This window comes from Equus przewalskii, chromosome 30, assembly GCF_037783145.1.
Source record: "Equus przewalskii isolate Varuska chromosome 30, EquPr2, whole genome shotgun sequence".
Classification (NCBI taxonomy): domain Eukaryota; kingdom Metazoa; phylum Chordata; class Mammalia; order Perissodactyla; family Equidae; genus Equus; species Equus przewalskii.
This window is the reverse complement of record NC_091860.1, coordinates 19722055-19742581: the sequence shown is the minus strand read 5'-3', so window position 1 is coordinate 19742581 and position 20527 is coordinate 19722055. Positions and strand designations below refer to the sequence as shown.

Here is a 20527-nt window from a genome sequence, read left to right as displayed (position 1 = left end):
CATAATAAAAAAACGTCTTGGTAAACTACAAATAGAAGGGAACTTTATCATCCTTAATGAAGAGAAACTTGAAGCTTTCCCACTAATATTAGAACAAGGCAAGGATGTTCCTCTCACCACTGCTTTTCAACATTGTATTGGAATGCAATAAGACACGAAAATTAAATAAAAGGTATACATATTGGGAAAGAAAAAAATGGAGCTGTCTTTTTTCACAGATGACATGATTGTCCATGTAGAAAATCTGAAAGAACTGAAAAAACATACTCCAGGAACCAAAAAGTGATTTTAGCAAGGTTATAGGATATAAGGTTAATGCGCAGAAGTCAATTGCTTTCTTATGTACCAGTAATGAACAAGTGGAATTTGAAATTAAAAACACATTTACATTAACACCCCCCCAAAATGAAATGCTTAGGTATAATTCTAACAAAATGTATATAAAGAAAATGAGAAAACTCTCATGAAAGATATCAAGGAAGAAATAAATAAATGGAGGAATACTCTATGTTCGTGGATAGGAAGACTCGATATTGTCAAAAATGTCAGTTTTCCCCTACCTGATCTACAGATTCAATATAATCCCAATCAAAATCCAAGCAAATTGTTTTGTGAATATCAACAAACTGATTCTTAAATTTGTATGGAGAGGCAAAAGACTCAGATTAGTCAACCAGTAGTGAAGGAAAAGCACAAGTCCAAGAGGTGACACTACCCAACTTCAAGACTTACTGTAAAGCTGCACTAATTAAGACAGTGTGGTATTGGTGCAAGAACAGATAAATATGTTAATGGAACAGAATAGAGTGTCCAGAAATATACCCACATAAATACAGTCAACTGATCTTTGGCAAAGGAGCAAAGGTAGTATATGGAACAAAGACAGTCTTTTCAGCAAATGGTGCTGGAACAACTGAACATCCACAACTTAAAAAAAATGAATCTAGACATAGACCTTATATCCTTCACAAAAATTAACTCAAAATGGATCATAAGGTTAAGTGTGAAGCACAAAAATACAAAACTCCTAGAAGACAACATAGGAGAAAAACTAGATGACCCTGGGTATGGTCATGCCTTTTTAGATGCGGACCAAGGCACGATCCACAAAAGAAATAATTGCTAAGCTAGAATTCGTTAAACTGAAAAATTTCTGCTCTGCAAAAGACACTATAAAGCGAATAAGACAAGCCATAGATTGGGAGGAAAATTTGTAAAAGACATATCTAACAAATGAGTGGTATCCAAAATATATGATGAACTCTTAAAGCTCAACAATAAGAAAACAACCAACCAGATTAAAAAATGGACAAAAGACCTGAACAGACACCTCACCAAAGAAGACATGCAGACGGCAAGGAAGCATATGAAAAGATATTCAACATCATATATCATTGGGGAATTGCAAATTACGACAACAATGAGACACCACAGCAAACCTATTAGAATGGCCAAAATCCAAAACACTGACAACACCAAATGTTTATATGGATAGATCTCAGTCATTGCTGGTGGGAATGCAAAATGGCACGATCACTTTGGAAGACTGGCAATTTCTCGCAAAACTAAATATACTCTTACCATACAATCCAGCAATGGAACTCCTTGGTATTTACCAAAATGAATTGAAACTTATGTCCACACAAAAACCTGCACTAGATGTTTATAGCAGCTTTATTCATAATTGCCAAAACTTGGAGGCAACCCAGATCTCCTTCAGTAGGTGAATGGATAAACTTGTACATCCAGACAGTGGAATATTATTCAGTGCTAAAAAGAAATGAGCTATCAAGCCATGAAAAGACATATTAGGAAGTTAAATGCATATTACTAAGTGAAAGAAGCCAATCTGAAAAGGGTGCATACTGTGTGATTCCGACTATATGACATTCTTGAAAAGTCAAAATTATGGAGACAGTAAAGAGATCAGTGGTTGCCAAGGTTGGGGAGGAAGGAAGGGATGAACAGGTGGAGCACAGAGGATTTTTAGGGCAGTGGAACTATCCTTTACGCTACTGAAATGGTGGATACATGTCATTACACATTTGTCAAAACCCGTAGAGTGTACAACACCAAGAGTGAACCCTAATGTAAACAGTTTCATCGATTGCAACAAATACATCACTCTGGTGTGAGATGTCCATAGTGGGGGAGGCTGTGAGTGTGTGGGGATGGGATAGACAGAAAATCTCTGTACTTTCTGCTCAATTTTGCTGTGAACCTAAAACTAGTCTGAAAAATTATTTTTTATTAATTAAAAAATAGAGTGTGGGGAGGTTGATCAGGAAATGATAATGGCAGGATAAATTGGAGGAGAAATACTGGACACAAGAGAATAATTAGATGGTTAGTCTAAGTGAGAGGTAGTAAGGACATAACCTGGGGCCGTGAAATTGTGGGCTGTTTTTACAGAAAAGGCTGGAGTGTATGATAGCATTCCCTTCTAGAAGAGAGTGTATCTGGGAACTTCCAAATAAGATTATAGTGGTGGATGTATTGAGAGAATAGCGTAGGGGTGGGGGCAGTTAAGGAGAGAAGGGGACTACATTTAATGGCTTTGTGGTATTTAAGTAAACAATTCCTTAACTGATTCTTCTTCCCTGAAATGACCAAATTCACATCAACCCTTTGGTATGCCACAGACCAGCACCAGCAGCCCCCACCATGGCAGGCAGTGGTGGCTGGGCAGAGGATATCAGTTGTCAAAGGAATTTGGCAATCCTGCTTCTCAATCTCTATTCATACTTCAGATAAAGTAATGACCCTGGCCATGAATCTCCCATCGTTGGAAATCCAGAAGGATGCTCTCCGTTCTTGACACATTTCTCCTTAAGGCATAACTTCCTGACCCTACTGTCAGAATGAATGTGAGTCACTGAGATCCTGGTACCCAGCCCTGGAAAGGGTGATTCCCTCTGGGACTCCTGCCAGCATAATGTTGCCTCAATTTGAAGACGAATTATAAATTAATAAAGAAAAAAAGCCCCAGACTGTCACGTCTGCCAAAACACACCATTCCCTGAAAGGTTCCTGAAAGGGACTCAGTGATGTATAGTGAAGAAACAGCCAACCCTCCTCTGTAGCTTTTTCCAGATTCCAGACGCAGCCTGGCTTGTCCTCAAAATGTACCACAGCTGCCTTTCCCGGGGCAGCGTCAGTGTTGTTCTTGGAAGGAGAACACCTTTCAGCCGTGTTACCACCTGCGTGTTTTACACAGTCTCTAGTTCCCCAAACCTCCGTCAATCATACAAAACAGACAGACCCATCGCCAACAGAAAACCCTGAGAAAAGATGAAGAACGATTGTGGTTGGTTGGGGGTAGAAACGATGTTTAGGTTGCTATGAATGCCAGGGCTTTTCAAAGACTGTGTTTCTTAAATCATCATAGGAATGGCAGTGTCCTTGTCAGCTGCTTTTTCTTTAAAAGTGAGTCAACTCAAACAGCTTCATCCCATAAAATCAATTCCTGGGAAGTCTTGTAACCTAACACCTACCAAAGTGGCAAGGATGGAGGTGCCCGGGCTCTGTGGAGAGCAGAGTTCTCCCTGTATCCTGCCCTCAGCTTTATCCATCTGAAAATACATTATTCCGACTCTACCCTCATCTTTTTTTCTGGAATGATCTCTTCACTTCACAAACAAATCCATTTTCCCCAGGAAATGCCTATCAGACCTGCTTTTGTCTCTTCAGGCAAATGTTTTGTGTTTCTTCATCCCATTCATTCAGATTTCTGGAAGTTGCTTGATTTAAAAAGCCACTTTTCTGCTCTGTAATCTGCAAAGACCCTTCTACATCACTCAGGCGTTAAGCGACTTTATGGTTTTCTCCCTCCAAGGCACATGAGTAACAACTAAGGACCCTGAGTGGGAACTGGACGGTTGTGGAATAGAATGAGACTCAATAGCGGGAGCAGAGTTGCAAAGACTCGTGGGAGGGGGTGCAGAGAAGGAGCTATTGTGCACGGAATAAACGAAAGAAAGCCGTTACTTACAAACACGTCCATGAGCAGGTGTTCCAGCGTCACCTCAAAGTCTTCCAGTCTGGCGGCTAAAGTCATAACGAACGTTCCAATGTGCTCTTAGGCCCCGCTGACAGCCCAAACCTGCGACCTTCTCAGCTTGGAAACCACGGCTGGCGTCAAATTTAGTCACAAGGCAGAAATGCCACTAATGGGAAGTGGAAACCCTTAAAGCAGAATAGAACATTGCAGACTGTACGGCTAGAGCTTTGTAGCCCGAAATCTTAAAGGATTAAAAAAAAAGCTATGTTAATGGTGCTATGGAACCAGATTGGGCACAAAGTGATGTCACCAGGTGGAGAATCCAGCCACTGCCTTCTCTTTATAACTTCACAGTCTGAGATGCTGTGCGAAAAGCAAGAAACCTCAACTGTGGGTGGAAGAGAAACAGTGAGATGGGGTGAGAAGGGAGAATGGGAAAAAAATGGAATAAACCGTCCGACTCTGATATTTATAGGGCCACATGTTTTTGACTCTAGTCCATTTCTCAGTTCATTTCTGACCTTTCATAAATGGCCAAACACACTGGAGTGTATTGTAGGACGGGGGCAGTGGGTCCCACAGAAGTTGGCTGTGACCAATGCTGGGGTAATTCACAGAGACACACCATCAATAGCTCTTTGTAAAACGTGCATCAGACCTTGTTCTGTACGTGATGATAGAAAAGCTCCTAGTCTTGTGAAAAACAAGGAAACGAAAGTTGTGGGGGTACTAAATTTTTCCTCAGAATATTATTAGATCCCTTACACTCTTCCCCAGCCTCCATCCTCCACGCCCCCTCCTTTGCAAAAGTAGATAAACATCAAGGAAAAAATTTAATCTCTTGTGTCAACTCCCCAAGCTTCTGCCAGTTAAAGACTATCCTCTAAATCTTGCAAATGTCATTTCTCCTTTTCTGCCTCTTGCTTTTTTTTTTTGCCTAAAAAAATTTTAATTGCAGTAATGACACATAATCTAAAATTGACCATCTTCACTATGTGTAAGTGTACAGTTCCGTAGTGTTAAGGCCATTCACATTATTGGGCAACTAATCTCCAGAACTCTTTTCATCTTGTGAAACTGAAACTTTGCCCCCATTAAATACTAACTCCCCATTCCCCCTTCTTCCCAGCCCCTGGCAACCATCATTCTACTTCCTGTCTCTACGGGTTTAACTCTTCTTGGTATCGCATCGCATGTAAGTGGAATCATACAATAATGTCCTTTTGTGTCTGACTTATTTCACTTTAGCATAATGTCTTCAAGATTCATCCATGTTGTAGCATGACAGTCTTGTTCTGCAAGTGAGTTCTGCCACCTAAACAATTTCCTGTTCCCTAAACAATTCTCAAGCTGAACGATCCGTGCAAACTCTAGTCTCTGATTCCAAACAGAGTGAGACCACTTAATGGTCAGTATTGATGTCAAAGGAGAAGGTGGCCCACATAAAACTGAGAAGGAACTCTAGATATAAAAAGTCTCTGCTCTATAGTAAAACCTCCCCCCTTCTTGTCAGAGCTCTCTAAAGTGGGAATAGCGAAACTCTCCAATTTAGTATCTTTCCATGAATTTTCGTTTTCCCAAAGGAAATACAGACCCACTTAATCCAGCATTTAACATTTAAACACAGCAGCTGTAAAATAAAGGCCAAAGAAAAAAATGGATAAAAAGCATCATATTATTTCTAAAGGAGATTTGGAGTCTGTCAGAGTAGCTTAGCTTGACAGTTGGTCATAAATTGTACATAAATGTTCTTCGAGTTATGGTTTCGATTCTATTTTCGGGCCTCTAATAGAGGAATTAGAGTGGACTTCATGACAGGCATCTCTTGTTAGGCCAGGGCACCAGGGAGGGGGGGCAGTGCTGTGATGAATGGCTCCACTAGCCCAGAATGTACAGAAAATATATATTTCCCTGATAGGTGAACTCATCTTCACAGACCTTCCTATCAGCTAATGCGTTTGCCATGTCTGCAGTTGACGCAATGACTACAGCAAACAACATTACCAACAGACTCAATACAAGCTGATTTCTTGCCATGTAGTTGCCATCTTTTGTTAAAACTACAGTCATGCACTGCTTAACGAAGGGGGATATTAACGACAGGGACGATGTTCTGAGAAAGGCATCGTTAGGTGATTTCGTCATTGTGCAAACATCATAGAGTATACTGACACAAACCTAGGTGGTATAGCCTACTACACACCTAGGCTATATGGTCCTAATCTTATGGGATCATCATTGCATATGCAGTCCATCATTGACCAAAATGTTGTTAAGTAGTGCACGACTAGATAGCTGCCCTGCAGGTACTCCAAAGCCAGGTGCCTTCCCTCATCAGGTAAGAGAGTGATGGATGAACAATCAGCCATATGACCAGGAGACTATTGGAGAGGATAGGTGGATACATAGATACAATATTGTTCTGGTCTGGGAATCTCAGGAGAGCTTTCAAAATCAAGTTTTCTCTAGTCCCTTTTGTAATGAATTAAATTTGGACAAAGTATTTTGAATACAGTATCTGGAATTTCATAAAAGATATACTTGTTTATTTCATTAGCCTTCTTCCTGGGAGGGACAAGAGATCAGCTGATGGAGAACAGTTAATATTTTTCATTTAAGGCAGTTGGTCTGCCAGTCCTAGTAATGACTTGACATGTTGTAAGGGTAGTCTGAGACAGTGGCTTCTCCTGGAATATAAACAGCAAATTTCAGGGATGAGAAACTGTGCATAATTTGGGCAATGTGGGCAATGTGAGTGTTTAGTATTCTTGCACTAGGACTGTTGAGGATCAAGGATATCCTACTTTTAGGAGCAAAATCACTTTAACAGTTTCCAAAGGAAGAAATTGACCAGAAGGGAGTTAGCATGAAGAGAGAATGAGGGAATTGGCAGTGAGGTGTGGACGCCACCATACAAGACATTTATTATTATGAGTTCTGGTGTTGGTGGATGATATAAGCCCTGTGGAGTAAGTTGGTATCCTAGAGGCAGCAGGACCACATCAGTCTTAAGGCAGGGAAACTGTTGATGATATATTATTGTAAGACAACTTCACTGTCATCTGTGCTTATCAATATATGAGAATCCGGTAAAAGATGGCTTGCGCAGATTGAAGATGGAAGTTTTTTTAGCAACGGTATTCGGTCTAATTGATACGTATATTTGGTAACTATGGAGAAGCTTTATTGATGTTAATATCAAATCTCAAGATTTATTTGCTCATTCATTCACGCATCCCTTCTACAAATACTTATTCAGCAATTGGGCCAGATGGCTGGATAGGTGCTGGTGCTGCTAAGAAGATTAAGACATGGTTCTTTCTTCAAGACCTTACAGTCTGGAGAAGATGTAGCAAGATGCGCTGGGGTCATTTTATACTATCATTTTTTTGAGGAGGTGAAAGAAGAGTATACTTTCTTATTGGGAGCGCTCACTCTGGGACTTGGGAGATGAGGGGGAGCTCACTGATAAGGGGGAAAGGTAAACATTACTCCTACCCCATCAGGCAATGAGCAAGAATGAGTGAGGTATAGAGTACACCTTCCAAGGATGGCATGTGCAGCAATAAGTGACAGGGGTGATGGATCCTGGGGGTTTAAGGAGCCAAGGATTCAATACTGGCAGCACAGGATCCTGATAAACATCACCTTGATGGTATAAATCTCGGTTGGAAGGAAACACATTTCAGCCATTGATCAAAGCTTAGTGGCCTCCTGAGAAGGATCTGACACGCACCACCTGATGTGGTAGGCAAACACTAGAATCTGTCCTGCACACTTAAATAGCATTTACGGGCATGTTTTTAAATTTCAACTTTCTTTCTGTTTGAATCTTGAGTGACCATCTCTTTCTGCTATGTTTATGCAAAATCTCCTTCAGCAGGCTCAACAGTTTGGTGATAGGACTCAGATAAAAGGAAAGTCTTTGGACGTTGGGGACTGCCTGAATTCCCTGGACAGACAGGAAGCCAGTCTCCTCTCAGTCCTCTGTAAGGAAACGGTGGGCAAACCAACCTTCTAGTGAGAACTCTGTTATTTTGCAACCCTGCAAACAAATCGTCCACCTCAAAAGTGTGAGCACTCTAGAGATGAGGTCCTTGGTTCAAATCGATCACAGTCCAATTCACACCAAACCCTCTCTATTAAGTACAACAGGGAGGCGGAGGCAATTGACTATGCAAAAATGTTTTTCTGGAAAGGTCTGTCTGTCTGCCCTAGAGCAGTGATTTCTACTCAGCAAAACCATTTATTTGAAGGTCACGTACAAAGCAATGGACCAGGCCACCATCCAGTTGATCAGAATTAGTCAAGATAACCTAGTAACCATTTTAGTGCCTTCATTGGTGAATCTAAGCAGAAATTTGATCCAATGATAAAATAATTACTGAGATTTTTTTTTTAAAAAAAAGCAAAATCACTGGCTTTTATCTTCGTTACTCGATTATGTCCCATAGACTCAGCTTATAGTGCAAAAAACCCCAATGATGAATGTACAAAAGTGACTGATATTAAGGTCTTATTGATGTCCTTGTCTGTCAAGCTTCTGCCTTACCTTAAACTAGAAAGAGAGAAGATTTTTAAAGACATTATGCTTGTTTAAGTAAAACAGGCTCTTTTGATGGCCCTACAGACAGCTGCCTGTCTGCGACTAGTTATAAAGGCTCGCCTGTCTGCTCTGGCTGTCTCTCGGAGGACAGACATGTTAATTTAAAGGTCTGCCTCTATAGGGCCCCCGGCAGGCTGGCACTGCTGTGGATCAGGGCAATGGCATCAGCAGACCATGCTCCCAGTGTCTGCCTCATTCTTCCCATGTTTGTGTCTGATGGCTTACACAACCAACCTTGTCTTCCGCACTCACAATGCACTTTCAATTTTGACAGCCTCTCTGACAAGTACAACGGCTCTGTTCCTCCACATCTGTCCCCCTCACCCCACTCCAGCCCTGCCTCCCAGACGCGCGTCTCCTGCCTGTTCACAAGGATGAATTTCAAGACTTTTGAAATGAACAGGCAGTGAAATTCGTGTCAGGCACATGCCGTGGTGGTCTAGGCTTATGATGGAGAGAAACACACAATAACCTGCCTGATCCTCTTTCCATTTTGCCACCTGTCACCTGCTCTACCATTTGGTGTAAAAGATGCTAATAGAGATTCCGAGATCACCACCAGCAGGCACAATGGGGCTGTGCCAAGGATAATAATCTCAGCTCCCTCACCTGCACTTTCTAAGGCACCTTGCTTTCTAGAGTTCAAATGCAGGTTATAGAAGCACAGATCCTTACCACATTCTGCCAGGTCTTTTACAGACATTTTTGATGACTCTTTCTCATCTGTAAAAGTCACAAAGAATTTAAAGATTACCATGCTTTCCGGGGTTGTTTTGAGAATGAACGTGGTGACTCTAGGTAAAGCACTTAGAGCTGGTCTAAAATGAGATGCTATGGGCATGTGAACTATGTGGTGGTTACTACTTGCTATGGACTGAATGTTTGTGTCCCCCCAAAATTCATAAATAGAATACCTAATCCCCAATGTAGAGGTATTTGGAAGTGGGACCTTTGGGAGGTGATTAGGTCATGAAGGTGGAGCTCTCATGAATGGGGTTAGTGCCCTTATAAAGAGACCCTACAGATCTCCTTTGCCCCTTCCTTCCACCATGTGAGGTTATAGTTGGAAGATGGTTATCTATGAACCAGGAAGTGATAGAAATATGAACCAGGAAGTGGTAGAACTATGAACCAGGAAGTGATAGAAATATGAACGAGGAAGTGGCTTCTCACCAGATGCTGAATTTGCCAGCACCTTGATCTTGGACTGTCCAGCCTCCAAAACTATGAGAAATAAATTTCTGTTGCGTGTAAGCCACCCAGTCTATAGTGTTTTGTCATAGCAGCCCAAACAGACTAAGACACTATCATTATAAATACTCTACTTTGGGGACCTTTGTGTGGGGGAGTTTGCTCAGTTGTGTCACTGCCCAAACGAGTAAGTCTGCTGGTGGTAACAGAACATCCCAGGGAGAACCACCATCCATTCTAAGTAACTCTGACTTCGATTGGGTTTTCTCTTCCCAAAAGCCTTTCTCATATTGCCTTAGGATGATCAGTGACTCTTAACCCTTTCAGAGTCAAAGGCCTTTTGTTATAATGAATATTTTATAATGCCCCTCAAATGAGGGGCAAATGAAATTCACTGAAATTACTGTCCTCAAATGAAATTCATGGATAATGTAACCTACCTACACAAATTACTTTAAAAATATCAACACAGTGCTCTGTTAAGTAAACAAGTGATAAAAAGGAGTCTATATTCAAAGAACGCATATTACTATGTGTAAATGTCTGTGTATAATGCAACCTCACCAGAATCACTTAGTCACTGAATGCGACAGATACAAGTGCACACTGACATCAGCCTGCTCCCTGTGATGTCAACATGGTGTCCTGTCTCCTGTCATCCCTCCTCACCTCATCTGTTGCTGGGAGGGCACCCTCCCTGGGCTTGACCGGTGATAAAGGGGAAGGGAGAACCTGGAAGGAAGGAAATGTGGCTGTGTGTGTTTGGAAAGTATGGTGTTTCAGACTCATGCATGTTCTGAGCAGTCTTGCTAACTTTGCTTGGTGTTCCAGACAAACTCAGGAGCTATTGGGAGGCTGTAATACTGACTGGATAGGCCTGGAATGGAAGTGGATAGCTACTGGTCTCCAGTATATTCTTGAGATAGTATGTCCCTGGACAGCAAGAGTCATCTATTGTAACTTGAGCCTTTTTCCATTTGGTCCCTAGGGTCCTCCACTTAAGGACAGGCTAAGGAGGCGAAGACACTGTTCACCTTGCCGTTTCCTGGGTTTTCATCAAAATGCCTGTGTTGTGTGGTGCCTATCTTGGCCTTACTCCTCAGGCTGCAGGAGAGCTGGCTGGGCACAGTCGGTCAGCTGTCGTGGGCTGGCATTGCGTGAGTGTAGCTCTCTAAGAGTTCACAGGTGATCAGCATCCAGAGAATAGGTCTTGACTGTTGCTCGATCAGTCAGTTGGCAGAGCCCTGGGTTTTCCATGCCGGATCTCCAGAACTTGGAAGAGCATTCTGAGTACAGCTGGCTGAAGAATGGCAATGGGAGGATGGCTCTCGACCTTTAACCCTTGTGAGATTGATGTAATTCCATCACTAAGGAAAATGAAGCTTCCACAAGACAAGATAAATATTTTTGTAGCAACTACTCTGAAGGGGAAGGCTGATCAGATCCTGGGCTTTCGGTGGGTCTCTACCATACCTCACAGTGCTAACAAATATAAAAACCTGACCTTGGGGCCAGCCTCTTGGCCAAGTGTTTAAAATTCTGCATGCTCTGCTTTGGCAGCCTGGGTTTGCAGGTTCAGATCCTGGGTGTGGACCTGCTCTACTCACCAGCCATGCTGTGGAGGTGTCCCACATACAAAAAAATGGAGGAAGATTGGCACAGATGTTAGCTCAGGGCTAATCTTCCTCAAGCAAAAAAGAAGAGAGAGATTGACAACAGATATTAGCTCAGGGCGAATCTTTCTCACCAAAATCCCTCCCCCAAACCCCTGACCTTCTCCTGCAATTTACAATTCCCTGGTCAATATCAGCTAGAGTGCTAACCCAGGAGAGAGAAGGACGTGAAGTGACTTGAATTTCTCTCACATTGGCAGCCCTCATCCAGAGACCACACCCGTACATCTTCCTAGATGGGAAAATGGTTCATTCCATCCCAGGCTCTCTGAAATTTTACAGCAACTACAATTCTGGGGCTGACTTTATAAGAGGGAGATGCAACTGCCAACAAAGGTGCACAGAGGAACTCTTCACTGATTTGCTGATTTTCCTGTGACTTAGAATAGAATCAAAGCATTCAGGTACCTCAGAATGTGCTTCTCTTCTGAATCCCATTTCATGCTGCACTATGCAGTGATTTCAGTAAAAGGCAATCTTTTCCTAAATATGCTAGGAGGAGAAATTCGCTGGTCACATCAAGACAACAGGATGGTAAAGTGTGGAAACTTTAGAAGCAGATGCTCTATTCACTATATCATTCATTATGATGCACAAATATGACATTTTCGCTTCCTGTGTGTCTTGTTCCAAGTTTTTAGGGTCATCCTTCATGGTTAATATTGCTTTTATCCCTTTTTACATAAAGACCTTTGGCTTAAGATGGAGAGTGAATGATCCAAGAGTTTCTCCCATGGAATGGCTTCACTAACAGCCAGGATTTGCTGTAATGAGGTTTGCACACGGCTCCCAGTGGGCTGGTTGGGTTGGAACTGGAAATCTTGGGCACACTGTGGGTGGGGCAGTGCCCTCAATGTCAAGTCTGCATCTCTCGTCATATGTGGAGGCTGTTCCAGTGTGACCAAGGCAGGAGCAATGCTGGCTCAGTTTCCTCATGTGTGCAATTCCAGGCTGAGGCTAGACAGGGGTTTCCAGGTGTTGGGCATTATGGAATAGTACCGTTGGCACATCAAATTAAATACTGGGAGGACTAATCTAGAGTTGCCAATAACTTATATGCTAAGTTAGGACATTAAGAACAAACAGCAAAACAAGCCCATTACCAGCTGCCATCACCTGATTTTACCAAAGAAAAGACATTTTAACACACATCAGAAATCGGAGCGATATAATCTCAGAATTTAAAGTGGAAGGAATTTAGCGGGATGGAGAACTCCCTCTGTTGTCTGTATGTCCTCCATGCTGCAGGCCAGCGAGGACTTTATCACAGGTCTGTGAAGATCAGGGACTGGTGTCTGAAGGTAGAGAACTGGAGGATCCTCGGCTTCAATTCAGCTCCCACATCTGTGGTTTTCTCTCTAGTCTTCAATGCATCCTCACATTGCTGCTCAAACATAGACCAATCAATATGGAAACAAGTTAACAGGTGAATCAATGGAAACAGATCCTTTGTCTTCCTCTCCAGGTGTTTTGCCTCCCTTACCAGCTCAGTGCCAACCCGAGGAAGGGAACATTGGCAAAGCAGAACCTTCTCTAGGAGAGGCGTGGAGAAAGGAAAACCCAGACCAAGGCGGGGCGTAGTGATGCTCATTTCACTTCTTGATCAACCCAAGTCCTTGCAGGTTTGGAACCATCGCTGTTCTCTGGGAGTTACTAAGTCTTACCACGATGAAACGTCTTCTCTATGCACATGCTTGAGAGGGAGCAACCTGATTTCTGTCCACAAGACTGAGGCCCTCTCTTCTGAGACTCTTTTCATTAATGTTTTTTGAATTGGTAATTTATGCAGATGATACAAATTAAAAATTAGCAAGAGAGAACAGGTAAAGAGTTAATCTCTTTTATACCTTTGACCTACAGCCACCCAGTTCCCACTGTAGGCAACCACCTTTATTCTTCCTTGTGATGTTCTAATCAGATTCAGGCATAAAATATTACCATTTGTGTTATATATATATACGTGGGTGTGTGAATTTTATATATATATGTGTGTGTTTGTATATATATATATATTTACATATATATGATATGTATTTTGTATATATATCACAAATGGTAATGAATTTATGACTGTTAATAGTACTTTATTGTCTGGAATGTTTCATTTAACCAACCCCTACTGATGGGTATTTGAATGTGTCGCTAACACAACACAAAAATCTATTTTGTGTATGTGCCAAATATTTATAAAGTAGACTTCTAGAAGTGGAATTGTCAGCTCAAAGGGCATGTATATTTTTAAAAAAAGATATTGTAAACTTTACTCTCCATAGAGGTTGTGCCAATTTACACCCCCACAATATAGAGAGTGCCTGATCCTCCACACCGTCAGTCAGCCACATGGTGTGATAGCCAACTTTTGAATCTTGGGCAATGTGATGGGTGAAGAATGGCATCTCATTTTTATTTCAATTTATGATCTCCCTTAATAAGCAAAAATACTGGTTCCACAAAAATTCTCTAATACAAATCCCCTTTTGTAAACCAAGGGTCGCTGATCCAAATGGATCCAGCCGTATCTCATAAACATTCCAATAGTGGGCATAAAATAATGATTAGCTACAAGATGGTGGACCCATCTACCCACTGAAGTCCGCATTTAAAGGTAATTTAGGAGAATCTTTATTAATGGTTCCCTTATGCATCTCTGTATTACGTATCCCAAAACACACCTGTTAGGATGAATGAAAATTAAAACCACACTAATCAAGAACAAAGGGTAATTCATCCAAATATTCCTTTTGTAAAATTTCCCTTTAGCCTTGAGAAGAGATATCAAAGCAACGAAAAGATTGAAGCTTGAAAGACTTTGGACCATGACACCTGGTCAGATGTGGACTGTATAAAATTGATAACATTTTTCAGCTACTCAGTTTCCAATCTTCCTAACTCAGAAGCTAATCTCATAAAGGATCAGCAGCGTAGGAAATAAAGTTGCTCAGAGTTTCCGCTGTGTGCCAAGATCTACAAGAGTGTCAACACCTCTAAGCACGGCTGTAGATTGCCCTGCGACTTTGTTGAGCAAACACTCGTTACCAATGACTTTCATCATAAGGCTGGTCCTGCCGCCTCACTAAAATTTACGAGGAGCCTCTATTTCACTCTGTTGCTAATCTCTGTTTAGGTTTCCACGTATTCTCGAGGTCACCAGCTGTGTTTGGACAAAACGATAATAACATTGACCTTCAGGATGCCATTTTGTGAGCATTTTTGAAAGCGACGGTGTAGACGCCTCTAATTTCTTGGACACATAAAAAATCATTCTAGAACAGCAGCTAACAAACTGCATAATTAATTTCACTTCATTAAACATACTAAATATTTACTGAGCTGGTTATTTTCTATTGAATTTGCATTGAGGTTGGAGTGATTTTGTCACGGATTGCAAGCACCAAGCTATCAATTCTGCAGCTGGAAATGCTTAGACTCATGAATGTATGAGATTCTTTAATAGAACATGACCTGTACATAGACCATTTACTTGTATTGTTGTTTAACAATATTCTCTTTGCTTACAACGAAGCAGATGTTATAGATGCTATAGGTAAGGCAGGTCTTTCACATTTAAGAATCTTCATTTCTTATTTCTAAGTAAGATCTTATTGTTTACTTCCTTGCTTATCTATCTATCTATTATCTGTCTATCTATTATCTATCTATCATCTTTCTAACCTTTACCTTGTGCCAGGCACTGTTCTTAAGTGCCTTAAAAATATGAATTCATTTAATCCTCATGAGAGCCCCATGAATTGGTTATCATTTTTACCATCTCCATGTTATAGGTGGGGAGACTCAGGAACAGAGAGGTTAACTCACTTATAGTCACACAGCCAGTCCAATGATGGAGCCTGAATACAAGCCTAACCCTGCTGGCTCCCGAGTCAGTGACAGAGCCGCTACACAGGGCTTGTGTGTGTCCAACAATCTAGTTTTGTGAGCAATCACTTGTTCCCTGTCACCGAGGGAAAATCATTCTTCTGTTGAACGAAACAGAGAGAGTTCTTGTGAGGCAGCAAAGTTAGTTAAAAAGTGTGTGTGGTGGCGGGGGGAGAGTTACTGGAAAATGTCTGGTATTCATTTATAAGATAATCTTAATAGCATCTCCATTGTGTCATGGAGAGATTCAATAATGGTACTAAAGGAATTTATTGAAGTTAATGTTGGAGCAGAAAACAGAGTGATGCAATTCTGAAAGTTGGGAGGAGTATAAAATTCATCAGAGACTCGGTGCATTTGAAGATGAGGGAACAGGCCCCAGGGACTTTGGCCTCATTTGGCCTGTATGCCGAAGGCCGGCTGGGAGCCAGCGACCCGAATCCAGATGTTACATTAGCAGGTACAGAGCTCTCATTTCCTTTCCTTATGAACAGAGCTGTGGACTCCTCAGACACCACAGATTCGCTCAGGCATCTCCTTGACCCCCTCTGCAAATGTGTTCTTCATAGGCACTAAGGTCAGAAGGAGGCAGAGCTCAGCCCTACACTGACACAGTGGGTCAGCGTTCCCTCACAGGTGTTCCATATAATCAAGTGTTGATGGGAAGGTGGTTGAAACAGAAGTATGCAGAGGGTAAGGAGAAGCAATGGCAAGACATCTTACCAACAAGCGGATAGAAATCTATTTCTTGGGGCTGCGAAGGGGCAGGCACAGACCTTCGGAGTGGAGTAGCTGTTTCACTTCCTATTAATTAAAAGAATACCTGACTCCCTCGTGCAAAAGCAAAATGACTTCTTTTATCACAATTAAGCTTTTAAAACAGCGACTTTTGGTACTTTGAAAGGGGCCTGGAGTCTACGGAGTTAGGTCTGATTCTTTTGTTTTGTTTTTTAGTGTTCCTGCTGAAATTGGGCAATTAGAACACTTCTGCATTCTCCAATACAACAGAGCTCCTCTGTCCTTCGAATTCTTCAGAGCCGCTTTTTCGGGAGCCTAACTTGGCTTTCTCATGATGCTTTTCAAAGAGCCTTTCTTAGGATGTTCTTCGAAAAGGCTTGCTGTGCTGCAGTGTTTCCAGTATTTTAACATTTTATTTACAGATGAACTTTCCATCCTTAAAATTCTGACTAATTGAAAGTCCTTTTGTCTGTTTATAAATTAATTAGTTTTCTGTCCCCAAAGAGAAATACATTCTAATCCTAATACTTGAGTTGTTTTTTTAGATAAGATTTAAAATTAGGAAACATTTACAAATAAGTTGCACATCTGGATATATATACCCAAAAGAATTGTGTCCATATGGGAGCCAAAGAACATGGGATTTTCATGGCAGCTATTATTCATATCAGCTTCAAAATATAAACAATCCAAATGCCCCCTAGAGGTCGAACAGATAAAATATGTAGCATATTCATATTGAATTATCATATAAGGGAATAAAATACAGGAATGAAAATGGATGAACCTCTGTGGCATTCAACAGCCTGGGTAGAGCTTATAAATATATATATATACTTTTTTTTCTTTTAATTTTTTGAGGAAGATTAGCCCTGAGCTAACATTTGCTGCCAGTCCTCCTCTTTTTGCTGAGGAAGACTTTTAGGTTCTGTCTCATCTCCATCCCCAGTGTTGTTGGTCCAGGTGGGCTGTCATTGTTTTGTTTGTTGCACTGGGCTCCCCACTGACCTCTCTGTTGCCAGTCTTTCCCCATGCTGACTCTTCCTACTTTGGGCTACTTGACTGGGTTGAATAGTGTCAACCCCACTTGAACCCCAAATTCATGTCCATCTGGAACTTGTGAATGTGATCTTATCTAAAAATAGGGTCTTTGCAGATGTAATCAAGCTAGGAAGAGATCATCCTGGATTAGGGTGGCCCCTAAATCCAATATGGTTGCTGTCCTTATTAGAAGAGGCGTATTTGAACATAGAGGCACAAATCCACAGAGCTTATCATGTGAAGACAGAGATAGATTAGAGTGATGCGTCTACAAGCTAAGGGATGCTGGCAACCAGCAGAAGCTAGAAGAGAGTCATGGAACAGATTCTCTCCTAGAGCTTTCAGAGGGAGCACGGCCCTGCTGATACCCTGATTTGACAGTTTTACCCTCCAGAACTAGAAAGAATAAACTTCTATTGTTTTCAGCCATCTGGTTTGTAGTACTTTGTTCTGGTGGCCTTTGGAAGCAAATAGAGCCAGCACCATAATCTTCATAAACCGCTGCTTTTAATAACAATATTTCTCTGCTCAGGGACCTTCAATGCCTCTCTCTTGTCTGCTAGGTTAATGTAAGTGAAACCTTCATCAGTCCTGCTAGATGTTCTGATCCTTCTGCTGTTATAACTTCTTGGGAGTTATGCTACAGCCTAACAAATCTGCTTGCTTGATCTTCAGCATCCACCTGCCCTCTCCGCCCCATGGGCACGAAGTCTGATGGGACTTCTCCCGTGAATCTCTTCCTGCTGAAATTGTACTACTTTTTCGAGGTGTTCAAAAGTCACTGTTTTCATGAAGCAACCCTCAATTCAGCTAGGTGTGTGTATGCCCTCTTCTTCTTCCTTTTTTTTTTTTTTTTGCTGAGGAAGATTGTGGCTGAGCTAACATCTGTGCCAATCTCCCTCTATTTTGTGTGTGGGACACTGGCACAGTATGGCTTGAGCAGTGTGTAGGGTTGTATCTGGGGTCTGAACCCACAAGCCCTGGGCCATCAAAGCAGAGCACACGAACTTGAACTTAACCACTACGCCACCTGGCCAGGCCCTGTGTGTGCCCTCTTAGTGGTTAACACCTCTATGTGTCAAAGCGATCACATTCTGCCCTGTTTTATGGTGATTTATATACTTTAATCAAATTCATTATGAAATATTTATGGCATAAATGTCAATAAATGCTGTTTTAGTAAATTGGATCACTGAAATATATTTCAAGTTTCCTAACCAAATACAGGAGATCTTTTGGATCAGCAACTTTGATGTATTCTGTCATATATACAAATTCTAATTTACTTTCCTCAACACATTTGTTAAAATCACGCAAATATTTGCTTAAGACACAACTGACCTTTATAATCACTACTGTTCTAAAGCGACTAAAGTGATTAGGATTTGAGACACTTTGCATAAAACTCTGAGGCGAGAGCTTGTTAGTGTAACAAGAGGAGCTGCTATTTTCCTCGCCTATCTTATGCTGTGGAAATTTTTAAAAATATTATTAAAAAGATACATGGCAACACGCGAAACTGTTTTATAACTTTTTTTGAAAAAGTCTTTTCCAGATTATCTGAATCCAAAAGGCGAATTTGGCCATATTTTAAGAAAACCAATGGCAGAATTATTTCAATACTCGCCAATGCCATGGTGGAGGTCATTTTCAGCTTTGCTGTTTCTCGGGTGATCTTGTTCCTGACTCCAGCCTTTCCGGTTCCTGACTCAATAGAGGACGTCATTTCTCTTGCCCAGGGTGATGATCAGGTTCTGACCTTGGTGTTCCCGGCTAGAATGGTTCCATGGGCAGGGATTTAGCGTCCTGCCTGGCTTTGCCCTGGAGCAACCTGAAGACTGATTAAGGGAAAGTTGTCGTGGCTGCTTTCATGAGGGAAATCCACATGGGTCCAAATGTGGAGAGGTAGCATTCTCACCAAGTGGTAACTGCCACTATTGCGGAGCACGTTCTTGGGGGCCGGTCCCTGGAGATTATCTGGAGAAGAGAAAGAGCAAGGTCTTTATAGTGGAGTTACGTCCTGGGGCCCAGCTACCACATTCCTTCTGATGTATCAGAAGATCTCGCGGTTGGGCTTCCGTTTCCAGCATCACTCTCAAAACACTGTGCAATGACCCTCTGGGAGGTGTAGTGCTGTCCTGATCTGAACAGGACTTTGATGGCTTTTGTATCAAAATTTTACTTCCATTCAATAGATTTGTTGAGTAAAGAATAGATTCTTCATGGCGGAAATACGCCAATGCAAATTGCTATGATTCATTTCTTTATCCTTTGGAATTTTGCTTTTATTCTTGTCCTTGCCTGGTGGAAACTATGTGAAGAACAGCTCCTTGGTTCCTTAGCTGTGAAGGTTGCCCGCGGATTCTGACATGCTTTCGGTGTGGCAGACCGGCATCTCACAGTGAGGCCCGCAACAATAACAGTCTTGGAAGTTCCAGCTCCAGGGTATGGCAAGAAAGTTCTTCATATGCCCGCCTACCAGTGTGTAGTCCTTAGGCACTCTGCTCTCCTCTTGACCCCTGATGGGAATGTTTGCCCCCCAGGAACTCTGTAGGAATTGGCCTTTGTGGAGATTTCTGGAGTGGCAGCTAATTGGGTCTGCGGGGGGCAAAATGTATAGGCCTCAAATATTGCAGACCACTCTGGAAAGTGGCCCAGAGCTTGACATCCCATCTGCCTACGACAGAGTGACAGGTTGTCTTCTGGAGCCCAGGCCTGAGGTGACTAACCTCGTGTTGCTTTTGCAAATGGCTGGGAGGGAAAGAAATGGGTCTTAAAGCTAGAGTCACACTGTACCCACAGCCTGGGCCTGAACTTGGGCATCTGATGGCTTTCAGAGCATCTCCTTTTAAAAATTGTTGATTCAGTGTTCATTATCTTTACAGGGATTCTTATCTTGAGTGCCTTTGGCTCCAAGGGGACTGGGAAACCTCAAAGATCATACAGAAAATATATGTAAATAAATATATATGTAAGGAAGAAAGAGAAGCCATTGTGTTCATTTCAGTTTTTCAAACCAGAGCATAGTTAATTTCAGTCAGTTCAGAGGCCAGAGGGTCAAGGACGTTGCTGTGAACTCTACGCAATCTTTAAATCTATGTAGTCTTTAATGCTCACCAGCTGTTTCTCAGTTGATGGGGAGGAAAATTTAAATACTCCTGTTGATTTCTTTCCCAGTTGTGTTCTGAAAACCCGAAGGAGAACCTGCTGTACTCGTGCTAAATAATCCAGAACGCAAAACTGACTCTAAAATGAAATGTGAAACTTTAGGGATAAAAAGTACTTTCCATCTTAGAAATTTCCCCGTTGAGGGATTTCCAAGTCCAAGAAGTATGGGAGAATGTGACCCTTCAGGTTTTAATACCAATGAGTAGCAAGATAGTGGCGTGAAACAGAAAGAGG

At 41.8% G+C, this 20527-nt stretch overlaps 1 protein-coding gene across 18 annotated transcripts in view; it reads right to left on the bottom strand.

Moving 5' to 3' along the window:
- The window catches only part of FRMD4A (FERM domain containing 4A), a 586106-nt gene that overhangs the window by 320568 nt on the left and 245011 nt on the right, over positions 1-20527 (bottom strand). Inside the window, exon 1 of one of the 18 annotated variants that reach the window (XM_070601145.1) lies at positions 3992-4443. The exons of the other annotated variants lie outside the window; for them this stretch is intronic. Coding sequence (XP_070457246.1) covers positions 3992-4057 — 66 coding nt within the window. The 5' untranslated portion in view covers positions 4058-4443. Of the gene's footprint in view, positions 1-3991; positions 4444-20527 lie in introns of those variants that run through there. 18 annotated transcript variants of the gene reach the window in all.